Source organism: Wasmannia auropunctata, unplaced genomic scaffold, assembly GCF_000956235.1.
Source record: "Wasmannia auropunctata unplaced genomic scaffold, wasmannia.A_1.0 LD336061.1, whole genome shotgun sequence".
In the NCBI taxonomy this organism is placed as follows: domain Eukaryota; kingdom Metazoa; phylum Arthropoda; class Insecta; order Hymenoptera; family Formicidae; genus Wasmannia; species Wasmannia auropunctata.
Genome location: NW_012026829.1, coordinates 418,377 through 438,738, shown reverse-complemented (window position 1 = coordinate 438,738; position 20,362 = coordinate 418,377). Strand labels below are relative to the sequence as shown.

General features: G+C 38.1%; 4 protein-coding genes across 4 annotated transcripts; 3 read left to right on the top strand and 1 right to left on the bottom strand.

Annotated features, from left to right (window-relative positions):
- Positions 1–1,206: 1,206 nt before the first annotated feature.
- Positions 1,207–6,606, top strand: LOC105450479. Its single transcript, XM_011690330.1, has 6 exons — positions 1,207–1,659; positions 1,924–2,115; positions 4,806–5,107; positions 5,188–5,417; positions 5,675–5,875; positions 6,040–6,606. The coding sequence occupies exons 1-6, from the start codon at positions 1,207–1,209 to the stop codon at positions 6,522–6,524; spliced, it is 1,863 nt and encodes a 620-aa protein (XP_011688632.1). The 3' UTR covers positions 6,525–6,606.
- A 177-nt stretch (positions 6,607–6,783) lies between these two features.
- On the bottom strand, positions 6,784–12,436 carry LOC105450397 (N-acetyltransferase 10). Its single transcript, XM_011690196.1, has 17 exons — positions 12,126–12,436; positions 11,592–11,855; positions 11,339–11,497; positions 10,994–11,230; positions 10,703–10,907; positions 10,308–10,429; positions 9,939–10,075; positions 9,579–9,866; positions 9,407–9,488; positions 9,195–9,311; positions 8,789–8,965; positions 8,566–8,713; positions 8,209–8,353; positions 7,937–8,145; positions 7,481–7,653; positions 7,145–7,396; positions 6,784–7,058 (listed from the first exon to the last, which is right to left on the bottom strand). The coding sequence occupies exons 1-17, from the start codon at positions 12,231–12,233 to the stop codon at positions 6,834–6,836; spliced, it is 3,048 nt and encodes a 1,015-aa protein (XP_011688498.1). The 5' UTR covers positions 12,234–12,436; the 3' UTR covers positions 6,784–6,833.
- An 863-nt stretch (positions 12,437–13,299) lies between these two features.
- On the top strand, positions 13,300–17,309 carry LOC105450395 (adenosine kinase). Its single transcript, XM_011690195.1, has 6 exons — positions 13,300–13,831; positions 13,951–14,190; positions 14,938–15,111; positions 15,207–15,477; positions 15,568–15,837; positions 15,938–17,309. Exons 2-6 carry the CDS (start codon positions 13,991–13,993, stop codon positions 16,136–16,138), a joined length of 1,116 nt encoding a protein of 371 aa, XP_011688497.1. The 5' UTR covers positions 13,300–13,831; positions 13,951–13,990; the 3' UTR covers positions 16,139–17,309.
- A 177-nt stretch (positions 17,310–17,486) lies between these two features.
- LOC105450394 (geranylgeranyl transferase type-1 subunit beta) lies at positions 17,487–19,622 on the top strand. Its single transcript, XM_011690194.1, has 3 exons — positions 17,487–18,597; positions 18,730–19,099; positions 19,234–19,622. Exons 1-3 carry the CDS (start codon positions 18,064–18,066, stop codon positions 19,353–19,355), a joined length of 1,026 nt encoding a protein of 341 aa, XP_011688496.1. The 5' UTR covers positions 17,487–18,063; the 3' UTR covers positions 19,356–19,622.
- The last annotated feature ends 740 nt before the right edge of the window (positions 19,623–20,362 follow it).

Genomic DNA, 20,362 nt, shown 5'->3' with positions numbered 1-20,362 from the left:
ACGTGTGCTCTTCCGATCTTAGACGGAATTCTAATTTCCAAACTCCAATCTCAATCTCAGTCTGCTGTGCTCTCATTGGCTGAGCATCAATCTCAATCTTAATCTCAATCTTATAGCGTTTTTGATTTGTTGACTCGATCCGACTCCGAGTCAAAATAGTCTGTTCTTTTTAGTGTTTCTTGTATACTTTAACTATTTTTTTATAGCTAAAAAGAACAGACCATCGACTCGGAGTCGGATCGAGTCAACAAACCGAAAACGCTATAAGATTGAGATTGAAGCTCAGCCAATGAGAGCACAGCAGACTGAGATTGAGATTGGAGTTTGGAAATTAGAATTCCGTTTATTTTTTCAATCTTTAATTTTAGCCAATGGCTTGACGACTTTTTGGTCACGTGATGACTACTGACATTTTTACCGATAATGATAGAGCAGATAGAGGTTAAGTTCGTACAATAATAAACGTGCAATTAAATTTAATGCACAGGCAAGTATTGTTATAAACAAAATTTAGTAAATTATCTTAATAATATATGCAAATATGTATATAAACCGAGCTGCTTTGTTTGCCGAACGCAGCAATATTGTCAATTGCAATGCAGATCACGATCTATAATGTGATTGGACAATCTTCAATCTCAATCTTAATCTCAATTCTCCAATGCCTGATACCGGCTTAAAGACCGCCAAACGTGTCGCCATGTTGAAATTAGGAAGGAATGCGTTTGTGAACGCGGCGGATCCGCGTGTAAAGGAGAAAAAGAAGAACGACGACAAAGAGCACTTAGCAAGTGGAAGCTGTGGAAGGCATTCGCGATCTTTCGTCTCTCTCGCGTTTCTTCGTACGGTATTTCGTTTTACGTCGCGCGAAGAAACCCCGCGTGTGCGATGTCGTATTCGTCCGCGCCCGAGCAACGCGCGATCCGATAGTTCTCGCACGGCGAGCGGCGTGAGATCCCAGCGGCTCCCTCGCGTCGTCGGTACGACGACGACGATTCGCGCGCGTGTCGCACGCAACAGCGGCCCCATAACCTCGCTCACGACCACCGCGTGCCGAGCGAGCGTGGTGCGGTTCCGCGTCCGTGGTCGCATCGTGGGGAGGACAATCGCCTCGCGAGCGAGTTCGCGCGGCTCCGTTTGTCCGTGGAGGAGGCGGAGCAGGAGAGTGCGTCCCCGAGGAGGGAGCAGGTGGGAGACCGTAGGATAATGAGCCCGTTGAACCGGGGCCCGCTCATGGGGCCTAGGCTGCCGCCGGCCGGCATGCGGCAGCTCCCGCCGCCCAGGTTCGTAGGTAGACTGGTGCCGCACGGTATGCCGCCGCGGGGGATGCTCCCGCCGCCGATGTTCGGCCCGGGTGGCCCGCGGCAGAGGCTGCCGCCGCCGCCGAGACCCGGCCCGGGCGCCGGCGGCGTGTCCCGGCCGAACGGCATGCTGCCGAGGTTCCCCCCCGGCGGCCCGAGGGCGCGCGGCTTGGCGCCCATCGTGCCGTCGATGGGACCGCGTGGCGCCGGATTACCGCGCGGGCCGCCCATGCGGCCGTGGCCGCGACGGTTGCCGCCACCGCCGCAGATGATGCCGCACATGAGGCCGCACATGAGGTTCGGCAACGGGAACGCCAAGGGCAAGGCGATAAATAACGCGAAAAAGGTCAAGATCGAAGTACGTACTTTGGTCCCCCCCCACCCTCTCCCCTCCCCTTCCTCCGTTTCATTGTTAAAATTGTTCTTATCCGTGAATCGCATATTAATCTTGGGAAAAATATTAAAATACTCTTGATTTGTTTGATTCGACGATCGCATTTATTCCCGTCGGTCATAGATTTAAAAGATAAAGTATTGAATAAAGTAGTTAAATTCTGAAAAATTTTTATATTAGCTGTTAAGTTTTGGTACTCAAATCTTATTGGAAAATGTAATTGTCTAGGAATTAGAATTAAAAAAGCCATGGATGACAGACGAAATTCGTAACGAGATTCAAAGAAAAAACAAACTGTACGCTAAGGCAAAAAAGAACAAAGATGCCGTAGAATGGGAGGAATTTAAGGATCTTCGAAACAAAGTAACAAGGATGATAAGAGATGCAAAAAATGAATACCTTGCGAAACATCCCGAACAGGTATCTTTTTTTGTCTCTGTTATGACAAAATTTTTTGAAATTGTTTTATATTTTATTTTATTTTTATTCATGAAATTTTACTTTCTTAAATACTTTTCACAAAGGAGAAATAAGTATAATTTTGCATAATATTTTAATAACTTTCATTTTCTTTTTATCTTTGTCTATATCATTTAATGTAAATTTATTTATTATTTTAAAATGTGTATGCAATGTAATGAATGTGGGTGTGCATGCTGTGTATGTGTTAGAATATGCGTAATGCACAAATTATTACATAGATGAGAGTTAATTTGCACAGTAATTTTTTGCACGCTATCTCGTTGTATATGAAAAAAATTAAACTTACTGTAATTGAATATTTTTCAAAATTAGGAGGAAGTAATGCAATGTTTGTTTACGTCTTGTTCTAAAAGTAAAAGCATGAACTGATTGATTTTTCTAATAGAGGAATGGATTACAACTTTTCCAATTATTACGTATGACCAATGATTTTTCTTTTAATATTAAAATTAGATATGATGATAATAGCATGAGTTAATATATGGTGATTTAGGTATATTTCTTGAGGAGTCACACGAGACGTTACTATGCATCTCAGATTTATATATATATATATATATATATTTTGTTTTTTTTTCTCTAATAGAACGCAAATATTGTATATGGTACATTTTGTTTCTTGATGACAAATGTAAAATGTGCAATATAAATTAAGATGTGGGAATGAGTTAATAGCAAATATATTATTATAAGACGTACGTTTTTTTTTCCTAACTCTAAACTCTATATTCTGCAAACGTATGGTAGTCATTGTGCGACGAAGATCCGGTCTGTTTCCTTCAACGTTGATGGCTTACTTTGATTTTACAGGGTGATCAGAAAACAGATGATAGCAATACGAATGAATCCGGGGGTGTTCAGAAAACTGAGAATTCAACTGAACAATCAGAACAAACGGAGCAAACAGAGGAGACGCAGCCTTCCAGCGAACAGGCACAGTCTTAAGCTTAAGAGGCTACTCCTCCTGTTAAAGAATTCAAATTACATACAGCACAAGTATCTGTTTTCAAACTTCAGAACGATTTGATCCTTATGTTTTGATACTATCTAGCAAACTTTTTTTACCCGCATCATCGCTATAAGTTCAGTACGATCTTGATATATATATATGTAGATACTTTATCTCTCTTTTTTTTCATTATTTTTTCAATGTTTACCGTGATGACTTTTATATATTATTTACATCGTAAGTGTGTATTATTTAAAAACTTACTGACAAGGATAATGTTGAGAAAAATAGCAGCTACTTGAAATAACAATAGTCTTAGAGCATTAGACTATCTCTGTGAGAATTAACGATTTGTCTTTTTATATATATATATATTATATATTGATATGTGTTATCTACTCCATACAGACGTAGTGTCGGATATAGTTCATTACATAAGCACTTGTAACGAGTACAGTTAATTAGATGTAATAATTTTTCATCAGGCATGTAAAAACTGGCCGCTTGTGAATAAATTTTTCTCAAAGTTCTTCCTTCCATATCTAATCGTACATGGCCAGTGTACAGTGCCGCAAGCTATACCTATGTGTAAGATGTATAGTAATAGAGTTATGGTGTTTAAATCGTGACATTAAAATAGATGACGAATTTATAAATTATTTACAAAACGAGTTACAATACAATTTTAATGTATACCAGAAAGTCTGACGTAGCTTGTGGCTCTGTTAGTTTAGCTCACTTTTATAAATGATCATGGTTATATATATATATATATTTATATAATACACACATATATATATATATATCTATACATTTATATGTATCATAATTAAGAGATACTTCATTTCATAAATAACTTCCAGAAAATATAGAATGACATAAAGAAAAATGAATTTGTAATTGAAATGCGTATTATAAGAATAAATCATATTTCTATAAGTTCTAATTCTGTGGTGTTCCCCATTCATTCTTGTCATTACAAATCACTAAAGTTGGACGTTTGAAACAATCGTTCTGAAATATGAAAATAATCTTTTGTGAAATTTTCCAATTTAATAATTTACATCTAAAGACTGATGAAGCAGTGATTAATGTATACGAGATGATAAAAGTACATAAATCTTATTTTTAGAATATAAAATATGAATAGAATTGCGTTAACATATATATATTACTGATTACTTATGGAGAAAAATATACAATTGCGATTATAAAGAGAAAGAAAATATTTTATACAATTTATGAAATATTTCAACGAGCCTTTAATATTGCAAGAGAGAGTAAAATGCACTACACACAAGTGTATATTACCATACGAAAAATGATTAATTAATGCTTCGACAAAATGTGCGCAAATTTATTTAGTTGTTTAAATGTAAACGTTTTATATGTATAGAATTTCTGAATACCCCGACTGAATACCCCATAGCTTCAGATGTTATCTGCACAATAATCATTTATTAACAAGAAGGTAAATCATTGATAATAGACGCACGGTACAAGATTATGGTATTATATTTGCTTATAACTGAAGACAAATGGATTAGTGACAAAGTTGTTCAGTAAAATTGTAAACAACCTAGGATTACGAATAACAACGTATTGTGTTTCATGTGTTACGAGCAAATAAGCTTATAGCCAAGATCTTTGTGTGAAAAAGAAGGGTGACGATTTTTAGGCTCACCTGCATCCGGTTGACGAAGAGTACGATGATCGGAGAGACGAAAATTACGTCAGTTCCGACGACGACAACGCGACTTACTATTGCGAGGTCTGCGACAGAGACTTCCCGTCCGAGGTTGGTCTCACCGAGCACAAAAGCACGCACATGCTTTGCGGAATTGACGGCTGCAAGTTTTCGGCGCATCCACTGCTCGTAGAGAAACACATTAGTATGCAGCATCGTACCGGTTTGTACCAGAGGATGAAGGATCTGTCGACGCCGGAAGATATCGAGAAATGGATAATGGAGCGGAAGAAGTAAGTTGAATAAACCTGCAAATGCATTGTAATAAGTACAGGTAACAAAAATTTGTGTTTCCCGAATAAAAAAAAAACAGGAGGTATCCCACCGAGAGCAACATAAAGTTGCGCAAGGCAGAACAGCTGGAAAAGCTACAACGGGGAGAGGTAATCAAGCAGAATTATAATGTACGAACGAATACAAGGAAGACGGCGAACACACGCGAGAAAAGACGCAAGCCTCGCAAACGTATTGCACGCGAAATTACAAACGGTCATGTACATAAAGAAGAAACGTATAGAGGTTTACATCCGTTTGCTGGTATAGGTAAGCTATATGGATATAGATTTGTATCAGTTTTGAATATAGTTTACTTTGCAATGTTGAATAGAGAAAGCTCTGAGAGCCTAGAAATGTTTTAAATTAATTGACATTTTAATTCTGTATTGAAAATCAATCTTGAATTGTAAAATTTAATTTAAGTCAATTACAATCTCTAATTAGTTTATATTAATGATTTAAAATTTTGTTCCATTATTTTATCATTTTATAAAATATTAGATAAAATTGATTCTTTGCTGTAGGCAATTTGCAAGATGATGTGGCTTGCTTAGACGAACAGATGAACGGAATAGATTTGCATGAAAAAATTATTGATAATATCTCGGATGAGGAAGATTTACCGCAAGCACCTACAGCAGCCGAATCTACTGACCACACACCGACTGTAACTAGTTTGCCTACACAGTTTAGCTTAGTAGCGGATTACGAAAGTGAAGACGACGGTAAATAATGCAAATCTTAATGCTTGTTAATTGTAATCGAATATACTAGTCCTTTATCATTTATATTTTCTAATGTCTCGAAGTCTGTGCAATTATTAAAAGTTAATTTCTTATTGATATAAATATTTTTTCATAAAGCAATCTAAGGCAATTTTTGTTTTTAGATGATGGTCCAGAAGAAGTGTCGATAAAAAGAATAAAAACGGAATATCTACAGAATGATAAAATGACAGAAGCGGAGAATTTGCAGGATGATAAAATGACAGAAATGGAAAATTTGCGAGATGATAAAATGATAAAAACGAAGAATCTACAGGATGATGAAATGATAAATACGGAGAATCTGCAGGATGATAAAATGAAAGGAAATATTATTCATGAAGAAAATCCATCCGCGCAAGCTTCTAATACGCAATCTTGTACTAACGCGAGTGATGAATCAAATAACAAATTTAAAAATACCGTCGGTAAAAATGAAGATAAGCAAACCCGCGAATCAAATCAAATTAGTTACAAAAATGTGAAAAATCCACGTAGACATAGTAGCTTATTAGAAAAATTACTTTCGCGTGCTATACAACATGAGAGAAATTTAATTTGCCAATGTGTGAAATATATTATAGAAAACAATTTCTTCGATATAAAATGATCTGAAATAGTAATTATTACGCGAAATTTAGAAACAATTTACGTGAATCTAGAAACAATTTTACATTTATAGACCTCAAACCTTTTAGCTATTAACATATTTTTAAAGTAAAATGTAAAAATATTTATAAATACGAAGTGTAAAAATATTTATAATTATGAAGAAAAGGTCTGTGATGTCTATTAAACCTATATATTCTATATTTTTCTAATTATAATTTTTGCAATAAATATATTATCAATCAGAAGACTTCTATAATCATTTTTATAAAACCGTCAATCAATTTATTTGTTTCGCATGATACATAAGTTATGTACGTTTCTTTTTCTTCTTCGTGTGTTTTTTCTCAGATTCTTGTATGCTATCGTCTCCCGATGTTGTTCTCTTTTCACCGGTCTTTATGGAGATAAGATTTTTACTGTGCTTGCTGGACAGCGCACTGGTCCACTCCGTTTCCGATCCTTTGATAGCGTACTGCTCCAAGTTTTCTTTCTTCAGTTTCTCTAATTCCGCTTTCTGCTTAATTTTTAATTCCTACAATATAGAACGTTATTTTGACATTTCTTACATAAGTGGGAATTAGAGAATTAATTAGAGAATTAATTATGCAAAGTGCAAACCTTAGCTGCGCTTTCTAATTCCTCGTGCAAACTTTGTCCACCCCGAGGATCGACTTTTACTTCGCTTCCGTTAACCGATTCTGTGGTCAACATAGTGCTCTCGATGTGTTTCTCCGCGATTCTGTTGAAATATTGAATCGATTTACGTATTATACGATTGAACAGACCGAGCAACTGTGAAGACAGTAGATTCAATTCCTCCGCCAATTTGTCGACGGTTTTGTGCTGCAGACCCAAGCCAAGTAAAATTGCCTAGAAATTATTACATATTTTACAGTAACAAGAAATACGTTTGGTATAAAATAAATGTATCAAGAAACGTCCGAAATATCCTACCGACTGCACTGGCGAGAAATGAATGTCGTCCATCATATTTAAGAAATGCAGACGGGCTAACGACGGCACCAAATCCATAATCAGATGATAATCTGCCATGTTGTTACTGTACATTTGTAAGCGCTTCAGATCGTACGATGTAAAGTGAACGTTTAGTGTTTCCTTATTCAACGCTGAAACAGTTTCATTTCGAGTTTAATTTAAATCTATGATTATGTTAATTAAGACGTGTCTTGATAGAAATTAATTTCTAGCATATGAGTGGAGAAATTAGTTTTTTAATATGTATAACGTTGGAGTAGTCGGCGATAATATATACACTTTGATTTTATAACAGATCGATTGAAGTATGAAGTGAATAATAATCCGTTTCAGGATTTATATATCAACTACTGTTATCACTTAATATAACTTATATTATAATAGATTATTAATAATTAATATAATTATACTTACCGATAGATTCTAAAGATATTGTCTTGTTAATTAATATGCTCAATGCAAGTGACGCTGTATAGGTGTTGAACGAATAGGAGAGCAGACTTAAGAATCGCCGACGGAAATCGCTCCAATAAGCTTGCAACCACTTATCGTTATCCTGTTCCGCGTTGATTTTACAAAGCATTATGCACGAATGCTCTCCCGTTATGTCGTTCGCCGTTTGTCTGAAAAATCATACGAATTTGAAAATTGATCGATCTCTTATTCTATCGCATTGATATACACACCGTAAATAAACAGGCAAAAAATTCGACCGCTTCCAAAATTTCAGCAGATGCTCGGTAACTCCGAAAGACACTCCAATGTAATCCAGATGTTCCGGATGCCTTTCGCTCAATTTCAATAAAAGCGGTGGCAGCGAACTGCGAGGTTCTGCAAGCAAATACAAATAAAGCATTAATACTGTACAGTAAATCTTATTTTAAAAAAAAAACCTCGCATTTTACTTGAAGAGGAATTCTACGAATAGATAAATACGCATAAATACGTTAAAATTATCGTTAAAATTACGAATAAATTAATAAATACGTTAAAATTACCGTTAAAATTACGAATAGATAAACGCATAAATACGTTAAAATTACCGATATTTTCTTCTAATAAACCGACTGCTTCGTCGGGGACATTTTTTATCTCTGTCACGGGCTCTTGCACAACGCTTTCACTGATATTAGGTATTTTCATCTCGTAGTATTGCTTCAACAGCTGCAACGCACGATTACCGTAGCCCATCTGCAATTTGTTATTCCTTTAGCAAATTCGTACAACTTTTCAAAATAAGTCGACAAATTATCAAGAAATACGCACGCCTTGGTAATCGGGATGCGTAGCAATCCTAACAACGCGCGCGCCGGATAATACTGGAAAGTCTTCGTCTTGATATTGCTGAGCGATCGTCCAAGGTATTAGATCGCCCGCTGCCCTACGACCTCGCGAGAGACCGTCGTTTATGCTAGTTTTGCTGACTTGGCCTTCTAGGCAAATCTGTATATTAGAAAATAAAAAATAAATTTCTCATCCACAGAATAAATAATTCAATTATAAAATTAAAAATTAATTTAAAAAATATATGCATTCTAAATTTTTTAATATTTAATACTTGATTTAACGAAATGTAAAATATCCGAAAGTCAAAAATTTATTTGGATCACTTATTATACTACACTATTAATTGAGATACAACTAAATTTAGATTTCATTAAATTGTACTTACTTGAAGAACTACTAATATCTCAGGTAAAGTCTTCTTATTGGAATCTACAGGTCCCAAGAGACAGAATAGATGATGCGCAGGTGCGTCAGACATCATTTGCAAATCATTAGGGGTATTCTAAAATATATTAATAGACAATCAAGTTAATATTAAAATATAATTTCATAAAAAAAAAAACATATTTTCATGTTAAGAAAAAACGAAGTACATACTTTATAATGCGATGCAACATACAGAGAGACCAGTCTCTGCAGAAACAGTTCAGAAGCCTTGTGATAAGAGAACAATGTATCTCTGAAAAAAAAAAGGAATTTATTAATTTTTTCTCAAGTCACAAGCATTTGCAAAAATTACTTGTATCGTTAATTAAGAAAAAAATAATACCTGTTTATATAGTACAACTGACACATATCGGGAGGAGGACATCCGGAAAGAATGGGGGCGTGCGCTGTAACATTCAGGCACAGTAAATCGCACAGCCATTGCTCTACAAAATCACCCGGCTTGTAACGTATCGATTCGTCGAGCGTAAGCTCGTGCAATTGTCGTCCGATAAGAGTTTTCTCACTCTGCTCCTTTTCGCCTTTCCCGTTGTGGCTATTCGACCCAGCAGTCTGCGTCCTCAATTGCTGCAGCAATTTGAGCGACAAAGACCGACCCGTGCCTTCATATCTATAAATATTAACGAATCAGAATGGATAATCTAGTCGATATCTTAGGAAAGCTTCTCCGAATGCTTCTTACCCGTTTATAGTTGACGCGAGAAATATTAGGTAAGGCCCGAGCATCGCTTTGACATAAGGTAACGGAATTGCTGCTGCCTCGTCGATCACAAGCAACTCCGCTTGATTTAACTTGTTGGTGTCTGTTGGATGTATATACTGCACAAAAAAAAAACTACAAGTATATAACAATCATCATCAATAACAATCAACATCCTCTACTAAAACAACTATATATGTTATAATAATTATTATAGCAATAATAATTCGCAGTACTGTGAAAAAGTCCGGATATCTTATTGCAAAGCAATGAAAATTGTATCGATATATTTTACTCTTAAAAATGATTATGTAATAAAAGAATTCATAGCTTTGTGACGGAGTTACACACCTGAATTGTTTGGCGATGATCTCGAAACACATTTACGCGCACGGTGGCCTTGTTGAACTCTGGATTTGTGGATTGCACTAAACCGTAGTCGAGATGCTCCTGGTATCCGAGCGCGTCGAATCCTGCGAGTAAATGTATCATATTTTATACGTGTTGACGATTTTTCTCATATCTTTAGGTCTGTTTTTTATAGCTGAACTGGCCATACAAGTTCAGAGTTTATCTTTCTTCTTCCAATGTAGAAAGATAAAGAAGAAGATAGACTAGTTCACAGTTTATCTTTATCTTTCTACAATGGAAGAAGAAAGATAAAGATAAACTGTGAACTAGTGCAGCAGTTCAGCTATAAAAAACAGGCCTTTTAAAATGACGACTAGTTCAACGTGAACTCCTACCCTTGAAGACAAATTCGAAGAGAGTGTTCAGGTTCTCCGGACTGGGACTCGAGATGTATATGTTAGAGTATCCGAACGTAACAGCTCCGGCGATAGCAAGACCCAACGCAGCGGACTTTCCGCGTCCTCTAGCTGCGGTCAGCGACACAGTAGACCTCAAAGTTTTCTCGGAGATACACTCGATAAATTTAAGGACCGCCTTTGCCTGAAAATATTTAAATCGCGCACAAAGTTCAGAAAACATTTAATAATATTATATAAATCATTAATTTATTTTGCATTTTAATTTACCTGGTCGACTGTTTTACAGCAATTAATTAACGCAGATACAGGCTGAGTATCCTGCAGACTCTCCTTCAAAGCATCCAAGTTCGACTGTTCCTCCGAAGCGGTCGATTTATGCACAGGTTCTATCCTTAAATTGTGAGAGGAAATAGGCAATACATTCAGCTGGTCATCGACGACCAAACATCGGGTGCATGAAGCCAGCGACAGCATAAATCTCTCGTTAAATCGGCCTATTACATCCTAAATTAATAAAAAAATCAATAAGAAATTGTATTGTACAAAACGTCACAATACATCACAAAATACATATATATATATATATATATATATATATATATATATTATTACTTTATGAGCTTCCGTGCGAAATCTCTGATGAACGTCCATGTTCATCGTATACAACTGCTTCAGAGAGTTCACAGACTGCAGCAGAAATACAATGATTCCACCACCCTCTACAGTTTCAATTGTACGCGCCAATAAGTTTGGTGTAATCGCCTCAAAATCCTGAAAATATTAAACACAACGTTATAATAAAACTGCAAAATAATTAGATATGTAAAATAAAGATTAAAAAAAAATATATATAATATGTACGTACCTGTAATATACACATGCCGTATGTATTACCCAATATTTTATGTGTCTCGTTGTAGTAACAATAGCGAATGTTAGTTGAAATAACAAACAATTCAAACGGGTCGTCCTCATTAACGTCTAATTTACCCGACTTGATTTTCTTCTGCAACGATTTCATTCGTTTCTTTCTGTGACTGCTGAAGCCCAGTTCCTTCTTGTAGCACCACAGCACGGAAGGTCTAGCTTTGACAACAGTCTTGGATAACATGTGGTGCAACAGCACTACCTAAAAGAATATCTCTTTTAATATGCGTATTATGGAATACAGTTCTCTTAGAATCTAAGCGTTGAATCAAATCAGTAATAACGAGTAAATTATAATTTTGAGATCTTTCAAAATTCCTTTGAACAATAAAAAAAACAGTCTCAAATTATTTAATATTTAATTAAAAATTTAGATCTTTTAAATTTAATTTTTAATTAAATCCTTTGATTCACATTAACTGTTGAAATTAAATTAAAGACCCAAAAGTTCGTGAAGTTATTTAGCTCTTACTTGGTCTCTCGCTTTCTCGCCGATGACGACGAACATCGTCCTGTGTCCCGTGGCAACGCCATTCTCTATCAAGACCCGTATCCGATTGTCTATCTTCTTGCGCACCATCCCGATCGGAATATCGCGTTTACGATAAACAAATACACTTCGAAAATCGTCGAAATCACACCAGCCGGCCTCGTGTCGACTGTCGTGTGCTCCCACAAGTGGGTCATCGAGCGCGTCGCTCTCTCAGATGATGAACTGCATCGCAATTTCCAGCCCAGAGGACAATTTCCAAATCCAGCCTTCCCATTGGCAGAATGCTCCAAATTGCGACATGTGCTCCGAAAAACGTTGCGACCACGTTGTTCGTTCGGAGCAACATTAAATTTCTGTATTAAATTTAAAAAAATCCGAAGAAAGAAAAGAGTAGTAAAATTAAGAATGTGTGTTCATGCATTTTTGTTATTCTCACCGACGAGATATTTATTATAAAAATAGACCGATCAATCCTGAATAAATTTTCGTGATCATCAAAGAGCCTGGAGATAATTACAGTCGATGTTATCGACTATTGACAAATTTATTGTTAACATAAAATATATTCGAATAATTTATAATACATTATTAAAATCATGATTTTTTCATCATATAAACGCTTTATAAATAATTACAAATACTTATATATAATTATGCTATATATACATACAATATAATCACCGACGAGATACTCTTAAAGACCGACAGCCCTGGGCAAATTTTCGTGCCAGCAAATGGGCCCGGGGGGCCCGGAGGTAATTGCAGAGTGTCGATGTTATCAACTTTTGACATAAATTTGCGATTTATTTGAATAATACATTATTAAGATTATAATTTTTATTATATAAATGCTTTATAAATAAGTATGAATACTTATAATGCTATAATATCAAATATAGTGCCGCAAAATTACATTTTTTTTTCAACTGTTTTACCATCTCTCTGAATAATCGAACTCGTGTAGTAACTATAAAAATGCAGTTTTAAATAAAATTAACTATTAGCAAGATATAATACATATGAATTACAATGTACAATGTCTAAAAAACATTGATCTATTAATAAATCATAAAATTAATTGCCACGCTAAGTCCCGAAAGGGGTGTCGGTCTTTAAGAGTATCTCGTCGGTGATATAATATATCAAATTTCAAACGTGGCGCCGAAATGTCGCCATATGATCCCCCCCCTCCTCCGCCTGGCCGAAAAGTGACTTCACGCTCCGTTCATGGATATCCACGCACGTCCACGGTCGTAGGCTCCACCACCACGGGAATAATTTAGGTTATGGTGAAGAAATGTGACGTACGCGGTGAGGGTGGGTGAGGGCGAATCGCTGACGGGACGAGCGCGCGATGTGACTGTCCGAAATGAATGGAGGGAGACCGATGTGCACGCTCGACTCGCGCGAATCCTCTCGACGACGTACCGGCACGCGAAGGCGGGAACACCCCGGACGAAGCGGCCGCGCGTCCGCTCGGCTGTTTTTTACATAGTCCGCAATTTTGGTAGCCTCGTATCAGTCGTGTCTCGTTCAATTCGGCGATAACTTCACCAGTGCGTCACCTCGCACGCGATATTCTTGCTCTCCTCCCAACTTCTGCCTAGCTCTAGGATTACTCGGCCCATTCAGCGCAACAATAGATTAGGATAGATTAGGATGATCCGAAAGATTCTGCCGACCTTGTAAGTACATACATATATAGTCTGCCGCCGATTGTCTGACATGTATATACCTCGATTATTTCATCGTGAGATTGTATCATTAATGTAATTTCATCCTCTTGATATGTTTGCACTGGAAGCTAACGTTAGAAACTCGCTCTTCGATACGGAAAAAAAAAAATGGTAGAGAAGATCCCGCTGCGGAAGACCATCGCACGATTGGACTTTCCAACGGTCATAGCCTTCGGCAATCCTCTGCTGGACATTCTTGTGATACTGAAGAACGACGAGCTGATTAAGAAGTACAATCTCAAGATAGACGGCGAGACGGAGCTGTGCGAGAAGAAGCTGCAGGAATTGATAGCGGATCTGCCGTCGGAGTTAATGAATACATTTATTAGAAACACAATTGTATGCTTGGCACTGTATGTCAATTCTAACTCTTTCTGAGGCTCGATCGCACTAGCATTCTTTTGACTTCAAGCGAGGCTCAAAACTCTTTTTCTCTTTTTTTTTAAAAAGGACAGACAGAGTTTTAAGCCTCGCTTAAAATCAAAATAACATATTGATGCAATCAGATTTGAATGTTTTAATTCAAATTTATTGTCATTTGTGTATTCAGAGTATATTCTATACTTTTACGTTTTTATTCAGCAAATTATTTATGATATATAGAACACTGAAGACGCAAATCATATGTAATATTAGTTTATAATAACAGACAAGGAGTTGTATTTAATTGATTTTATTTGATCTATTCTATTTGATCTAATTGATTATATTTAAAAGATTCATGTTTATGATAATATATTACACATGTAACATGTAAAGAACTATATACAGTGCAAGCATTGATTTCTTTAAATTTTTATTTGTACATATTGCCCAATTATTTGTAAAAAATATATAGGCTGCGTTCAGGGAGAATTTTATCAGCGTTATTACATTATTTTATTCTTGTTTTATGTTATGTAATGAACGATGAAGATAAAATGACATACTAACGCTAATAGTATGCTTCTCGAATGCAGTCATAATGTACATTATAATACATAAAAGTTTACACTGTTACATATATAATTTTTTGTTAAACATAAAGTATAAAAAGAAAAATGTCCACACTGTAGGATTGAACAGTATACAAATCCCGGAGGATCTGCGCAGAATACATTGAGGATCTTGCAGTGGCTCTGTGACGAGACTCACGAGTCCCAAATCAGTATTTTCTGCGGTGACCTCGGAAACGATCAAAGAGGTTCGATTTTAGAAAAATTAGTTCGACTCGCAGGAGTCGACGCGAGGTTGGTAATATTCACAAAAAAAAACGTTACTGAGAGTTTTACAAAATATGATAAATTTACAATCTACAGATAATATGTATTTTTTTTTTTATTAGGTACGCCGTACATCCAACTTTGCCTACCGGATTGTGCGTGTCTCTCGTGTACGGTACCTCCCGCAGCCTCGTCGCTAATCTTGGCGCAGCTAGTGTATATACGTTAGACGATCTGAAAAAGGCCAATCTGCAATTAGATAGCGTAAAAATAATTTACATCGAAGGGTATTTCGTGACGCACAGCTTGGACGTGGCCAAGGAGCTGGTCAAGCGGGCGCAGGAGAAGAATATCATTGTGGCGTTCAATCTTAATTCCTTTTACATATTCCAGGTATGTGGTGCAAAATATTAACTTATATGAAATAATATAATTAGTAACTATTAAGTCGTTTGTTCACCCGAGCTCCTCTAATTTCCGAAGGATCATCAAGCGGCCATTTGCGAGATGGTCGGCCACGCTAAGATCGTATTTGGCAACGCGAGGGAAATGATCGCGCTGGCACAGGCGTTGAATGTCAAGTACGACGACGTCGCTGACATACCCTTTCTGCTGAACAGCTTGAAGAGGATCACGATGGACGTTTCTAGCGCTAATAGCAAAGACTGGCTGGCCGACGACGGTATATTCATCATGACGCGGGGCGGAAACGCGCCGGCGATAATCGTGTGGGGCAGGGGACAATCCGTTCAGGTTCGTTTCGATCGGAAGAGAACAGATACGATCGGGAGAGCGACAGCAGGCGGTAGGAAATTCAATTTTTTCTCTCGCACGTTGTTTGTTACGTCACCAGGTGCAGCCCGTCGTGCCTAAAACGCCTATCGTGGACACAACCGGCGCCGGCGATGCCCTGGTGGCTGGCTTCCTGGCCGGCGTCCTGGCCCGCTGGGATCCGAAGAGTTGCCTAGAATTGGGATGCAAGGTCGCGTCCTGCATGACAACCAGGCTCGGCGTCACGCTACCGAGCGGCGTGCCGCCGGACTTTCTGCCATAACGGCTCGATCTCTCTAGGACGCTAATGAAACTAATCGTTACCTGAAATAACGTATAATCGCGCCGTTATTTATTGCCTGCAAAAGTTCTACTTTATGTCTATTTCTACCAGATTAACTTTGATCCAGGTTTAACTTACTTTGTATCCTTTTCTACTTGTAAAAATTAGAAAAGGATAAAAAGTAAATAAAAAAACCGTGATTAAAGTTAATCTACATTGGTGGAAATCGACATTGCTACTAGCGAATTAATCGGCCGTTAGAGCGTATGACTAGCATTCCTCGTCGATGTTACGTCCATGTTCCGTTAGATATTTATTTGATATTGATTTTATTTATAGCAGGCGCGCGCGTGTCGCGTCGCGAAGTGATATAATATTCAGAGAAGAGTTTTATTTATTTGATGACTACCGCGTCGCGTTGGAGTCGTCAGAGACTCGAGTCGTCAGACTACCGTACCTATTTCTAAATGCAGCGCTAGTATTATTATTGTATACAAAGTAATACGAGGGGGGAGAAATGTTAGAGATTTCTCTCGGTAATCGTTGCCACTAATAGATCTATAGATAATTTATCTATCCGATGTTGCAATGTCCAGAAATATGTAACAGAGTTTGTAATTGACAGTTATACAATAAGTTTCCCTTTCTATTTTTTTATTATACAGTATAGAGTGGCGTGTCGATGTTGTTTATGTCATATAGATATATACATACAAATATATATGCGCAAGGAAATGTTATAGAAAGCATTCGCTTTCGTTTTACTTTCATCTTTTCACAACGATTTCCTATTACGGTGTCTTCCTTGTTTCGATTGTGTCAATTTTCAATCTTTCTAACGTGTAAAGTTAATCCCCGATCAAGCTCCGATTAATTTAATCAATAATTTATAAAGCAGTATCACAATAGCGGTATCTCGTTAATATATGGATATTTTTAATGTTTTAAGGTATTATTTTGTTCCGACACTCGACGCTTATTTTTAGTTTAAAAGCAGTAGTCAAAATTGACGAATATCAAGCGTCAGTTTTGATCACCTGATAGCTGTTTTGACGTTAAAAATGAACGTCGTGCGCCAGCATGAAAAGGTTTATTATTTAACAGAAAAAGCATAGGTCAATTATTGTACAGTTAAATAAGCTAAATAAATTATATAATTTATATAGTTAAATTTTGTTTCAAGCAATTCTGCCGGTTAAACCATCGGAGATGTTGAAAGAGAAGCCTGAATCAAGCAGTCGCACAATTTTTAATTATTATGTTTATAAATAAAATTTTGCATTTTGTGGAACAAATGCAGAGAGAGGTCACGAAGACTGTGGACGTTACCCACCGGGAAAGTATCCGGTTATCCAGTTGAGAGGTACACGTTTTCTGCGCTGGAGGGCGCCAGTGGACGGGTTCCATTTAAACGTCGGCTGACGGCTGACTGCTCTCCGAGGACCGATAGAGCTCCGATATTGCGAAGTTCTACTACGTTGGAACGTGGCGAACGTAACCAAGCGCGAGGCTGAAACTGCAGCCTGCTGGCGAGGGCGACACGATTGTAACGCGCGCAATTTTTGTATTGTCAGTCCGACCGCGATGTAAGAAAAAAAAAAGAGAGCGGAACGACATGCGTCGCTCAGCCTCAGTGAAGATCTACGAAGATGCGTCCCCGAGAGTTTTGACGAGCGGACATGGGGGGATAGGAGATAGGAGGCGTGCCGATTGACAGGAGTTATACATATGACTTGTCATCCACGTTCACCGTGTTCACGTGCAACAACAACAACAACAACAACAACAACAACAACAACAACGACGACGACGACGATTACGATATAGGGCTTCTCTTGAGGCATGCCGCGATGTGCGCCGCGTCGACGTAGAGTAACGCACGTTATTTTGCATCCCGACCGCGCCGAGGCCGCACCGAGATCATCATGACGCCGCAACTGGCGCGGGAGAAGCACGTCAAGTACTTCCAGAGGTTGCTGCAGGTCATGCCGAGCAGCCTGGCGGACTTCGACTCCACCAGGCCGATGATAGCGTACTTCGCGTTCTCCGGCCTGGATCTGCTCAACTCGCTGGACGAGATCGGTGAGCGGGCGAAGTCGGAGGCGATCGACTGGGTGTACCGGCTCCAGGTCGAGGGCGCCGGCCCGCGCTCCGGCTTCCAGGCGTCCACGACGATACCGAGGGACATACCCGAGTACCAGTGCGGCCACCTGGCGATGACCTACACCAGCCTGGTGACCCTCCTGATCCTCGGCGACGATCTCAGCCGCGTGGACAGGCAGTCCGTCGTCGAGGGCGTCCGGGCCTGCCAGAATCCCGACGGGTCCTTCACGGCCATGGTCACGGGATGCGAGAGCGACATGAGATTCCTCTACTGCGCCTCCTGCGTCTCTGCGATTCTGGACAATTGGTCGGGCGTGGATGTCCCAAGGGCCATCGACTACATCTTACGAAGCATTGTAAGCGCTCGTTCACGAAATTATTATCCCTGTTGTTGTTTGTTGATTTATATAGGAATCGTTATCTTCTTATCCCTCCTTTCCGCCGGTGTAACTAATAATAATAATAATCGATTATCATGATGATTGCAGTCGTACGACGGCGGTATCGGGCAAGGACCGGGTCTCGAGTCCCACGGAGGCTCCACGTTCTGCGCCGTGGCGAGTCTGTTTCTGATGAGGGAGCGTATTAACGTATCGGACATATTGACGCGGGATCGTTTAGCTCGGTTAAAGCGTTGGTGCCTTATGAGACAGGACGGCGGATTTAACGGGAGGCCTGGCAAACCGTCCGACACGTGTTACAGCTTCTGGGTTGGCGCTACGCTCGAGCTGCTGGAGTTCCTCAATTTCTCAGACGCCGAGCAGAACAAAACGTTTATCCTCAACACGCAGGACACGCTCGTCGGTGGACTGGCGAAGTTTGATAATATTCGGCCTGATCCTCTGCACACATATTTAGGTAAACGCGAGAGACAATTTGCGGTCTTGTTTCACAATATTACGGATGTTCCTTTTTTTTTTTCCACAATTTACGCAATCAAACAGGTATCTTAAATAACGACGCAAAATTGAAGTGTACGACTTTCTCAACAGGTTTGTGTGGCTTAAGTCTCTTGAGACAGCCTGGTCTGTGTTCGATAAATCCCGAGCTCAATATTTCCCAACGAGCTTACGAGCACTTGCAGCGGATTCATAAAAAGTGGCGGAGCGAATGACTTAAGTGCATCAGCATTCAAGGGACTAGTGATCATATCAGAAAACGCACAGTACTTACTAATATCAGATCAGACACTTTCACGTTCGATCGTAATCCCTCGTTCGCATTTCATCGCATTTTCTCTGTGCTAAAATTCGCATTCTAAAGATGTCAATTAATACTGCTACAATAATCACGACATGGACAGTAATGGTTTATTTTATTTGGGACTGTTTGTTGAATGCTTGTTATAAATATATGTATTAAATTATAGATATACATTGATATAGAAAAAAAATATTAATAAAAACGATTTAGCTTACCATTTGTAATTTGTATTTTTTATTCAAAGTATTTTTAAGTGTCATTAATAATCCTATATTTGTTCAGGGAGAAATGAGACTATAATATATTTTCTATATTTTCTCTATTTGCTACATTATCGTAAGTTGATATAATTAACTAATTATTAATTGATTCTTCTTCATATAAAATTAGCAATCTAAAATTAAAAGTAGTAAATACAATCTAAAAAGAATACGTGTGACATTTTATCATATTATTTTTATTTAATAAAAAAGTAAAATGAATAATAAAATGAATAATAAAATATATGTATATGACACATAAATAACGATTCTTAAATATTCTTCTTGCATTTGTAACATTTTCATTAATTTTTTATTAATTTTATAATAAAATTATATATTAATTGTACATACAAGAAATTAATTTGATTATCATTAAATACCGAACAGTCATGACGGCGTGACTGTATTTAGATATGAAATACGCGTCTCGAATGCGGAATAGGTCCCGATTTATATATAACTAAATAAAATATACATAATAAATTAAATTCATACATAGTAAAAAGTGCAAAAAGAGCGAGGGTATAGCAAGACTAAAAAATCGCTGAGAATCGCGATCGAGGTAACTCTGGTATATGGGCAAATGACATTTCGCAAGGACGCCAATTCAATAATACCGTGGGTGAGAGCGAGCTCTTCCGTGGGAGAGCTTCCT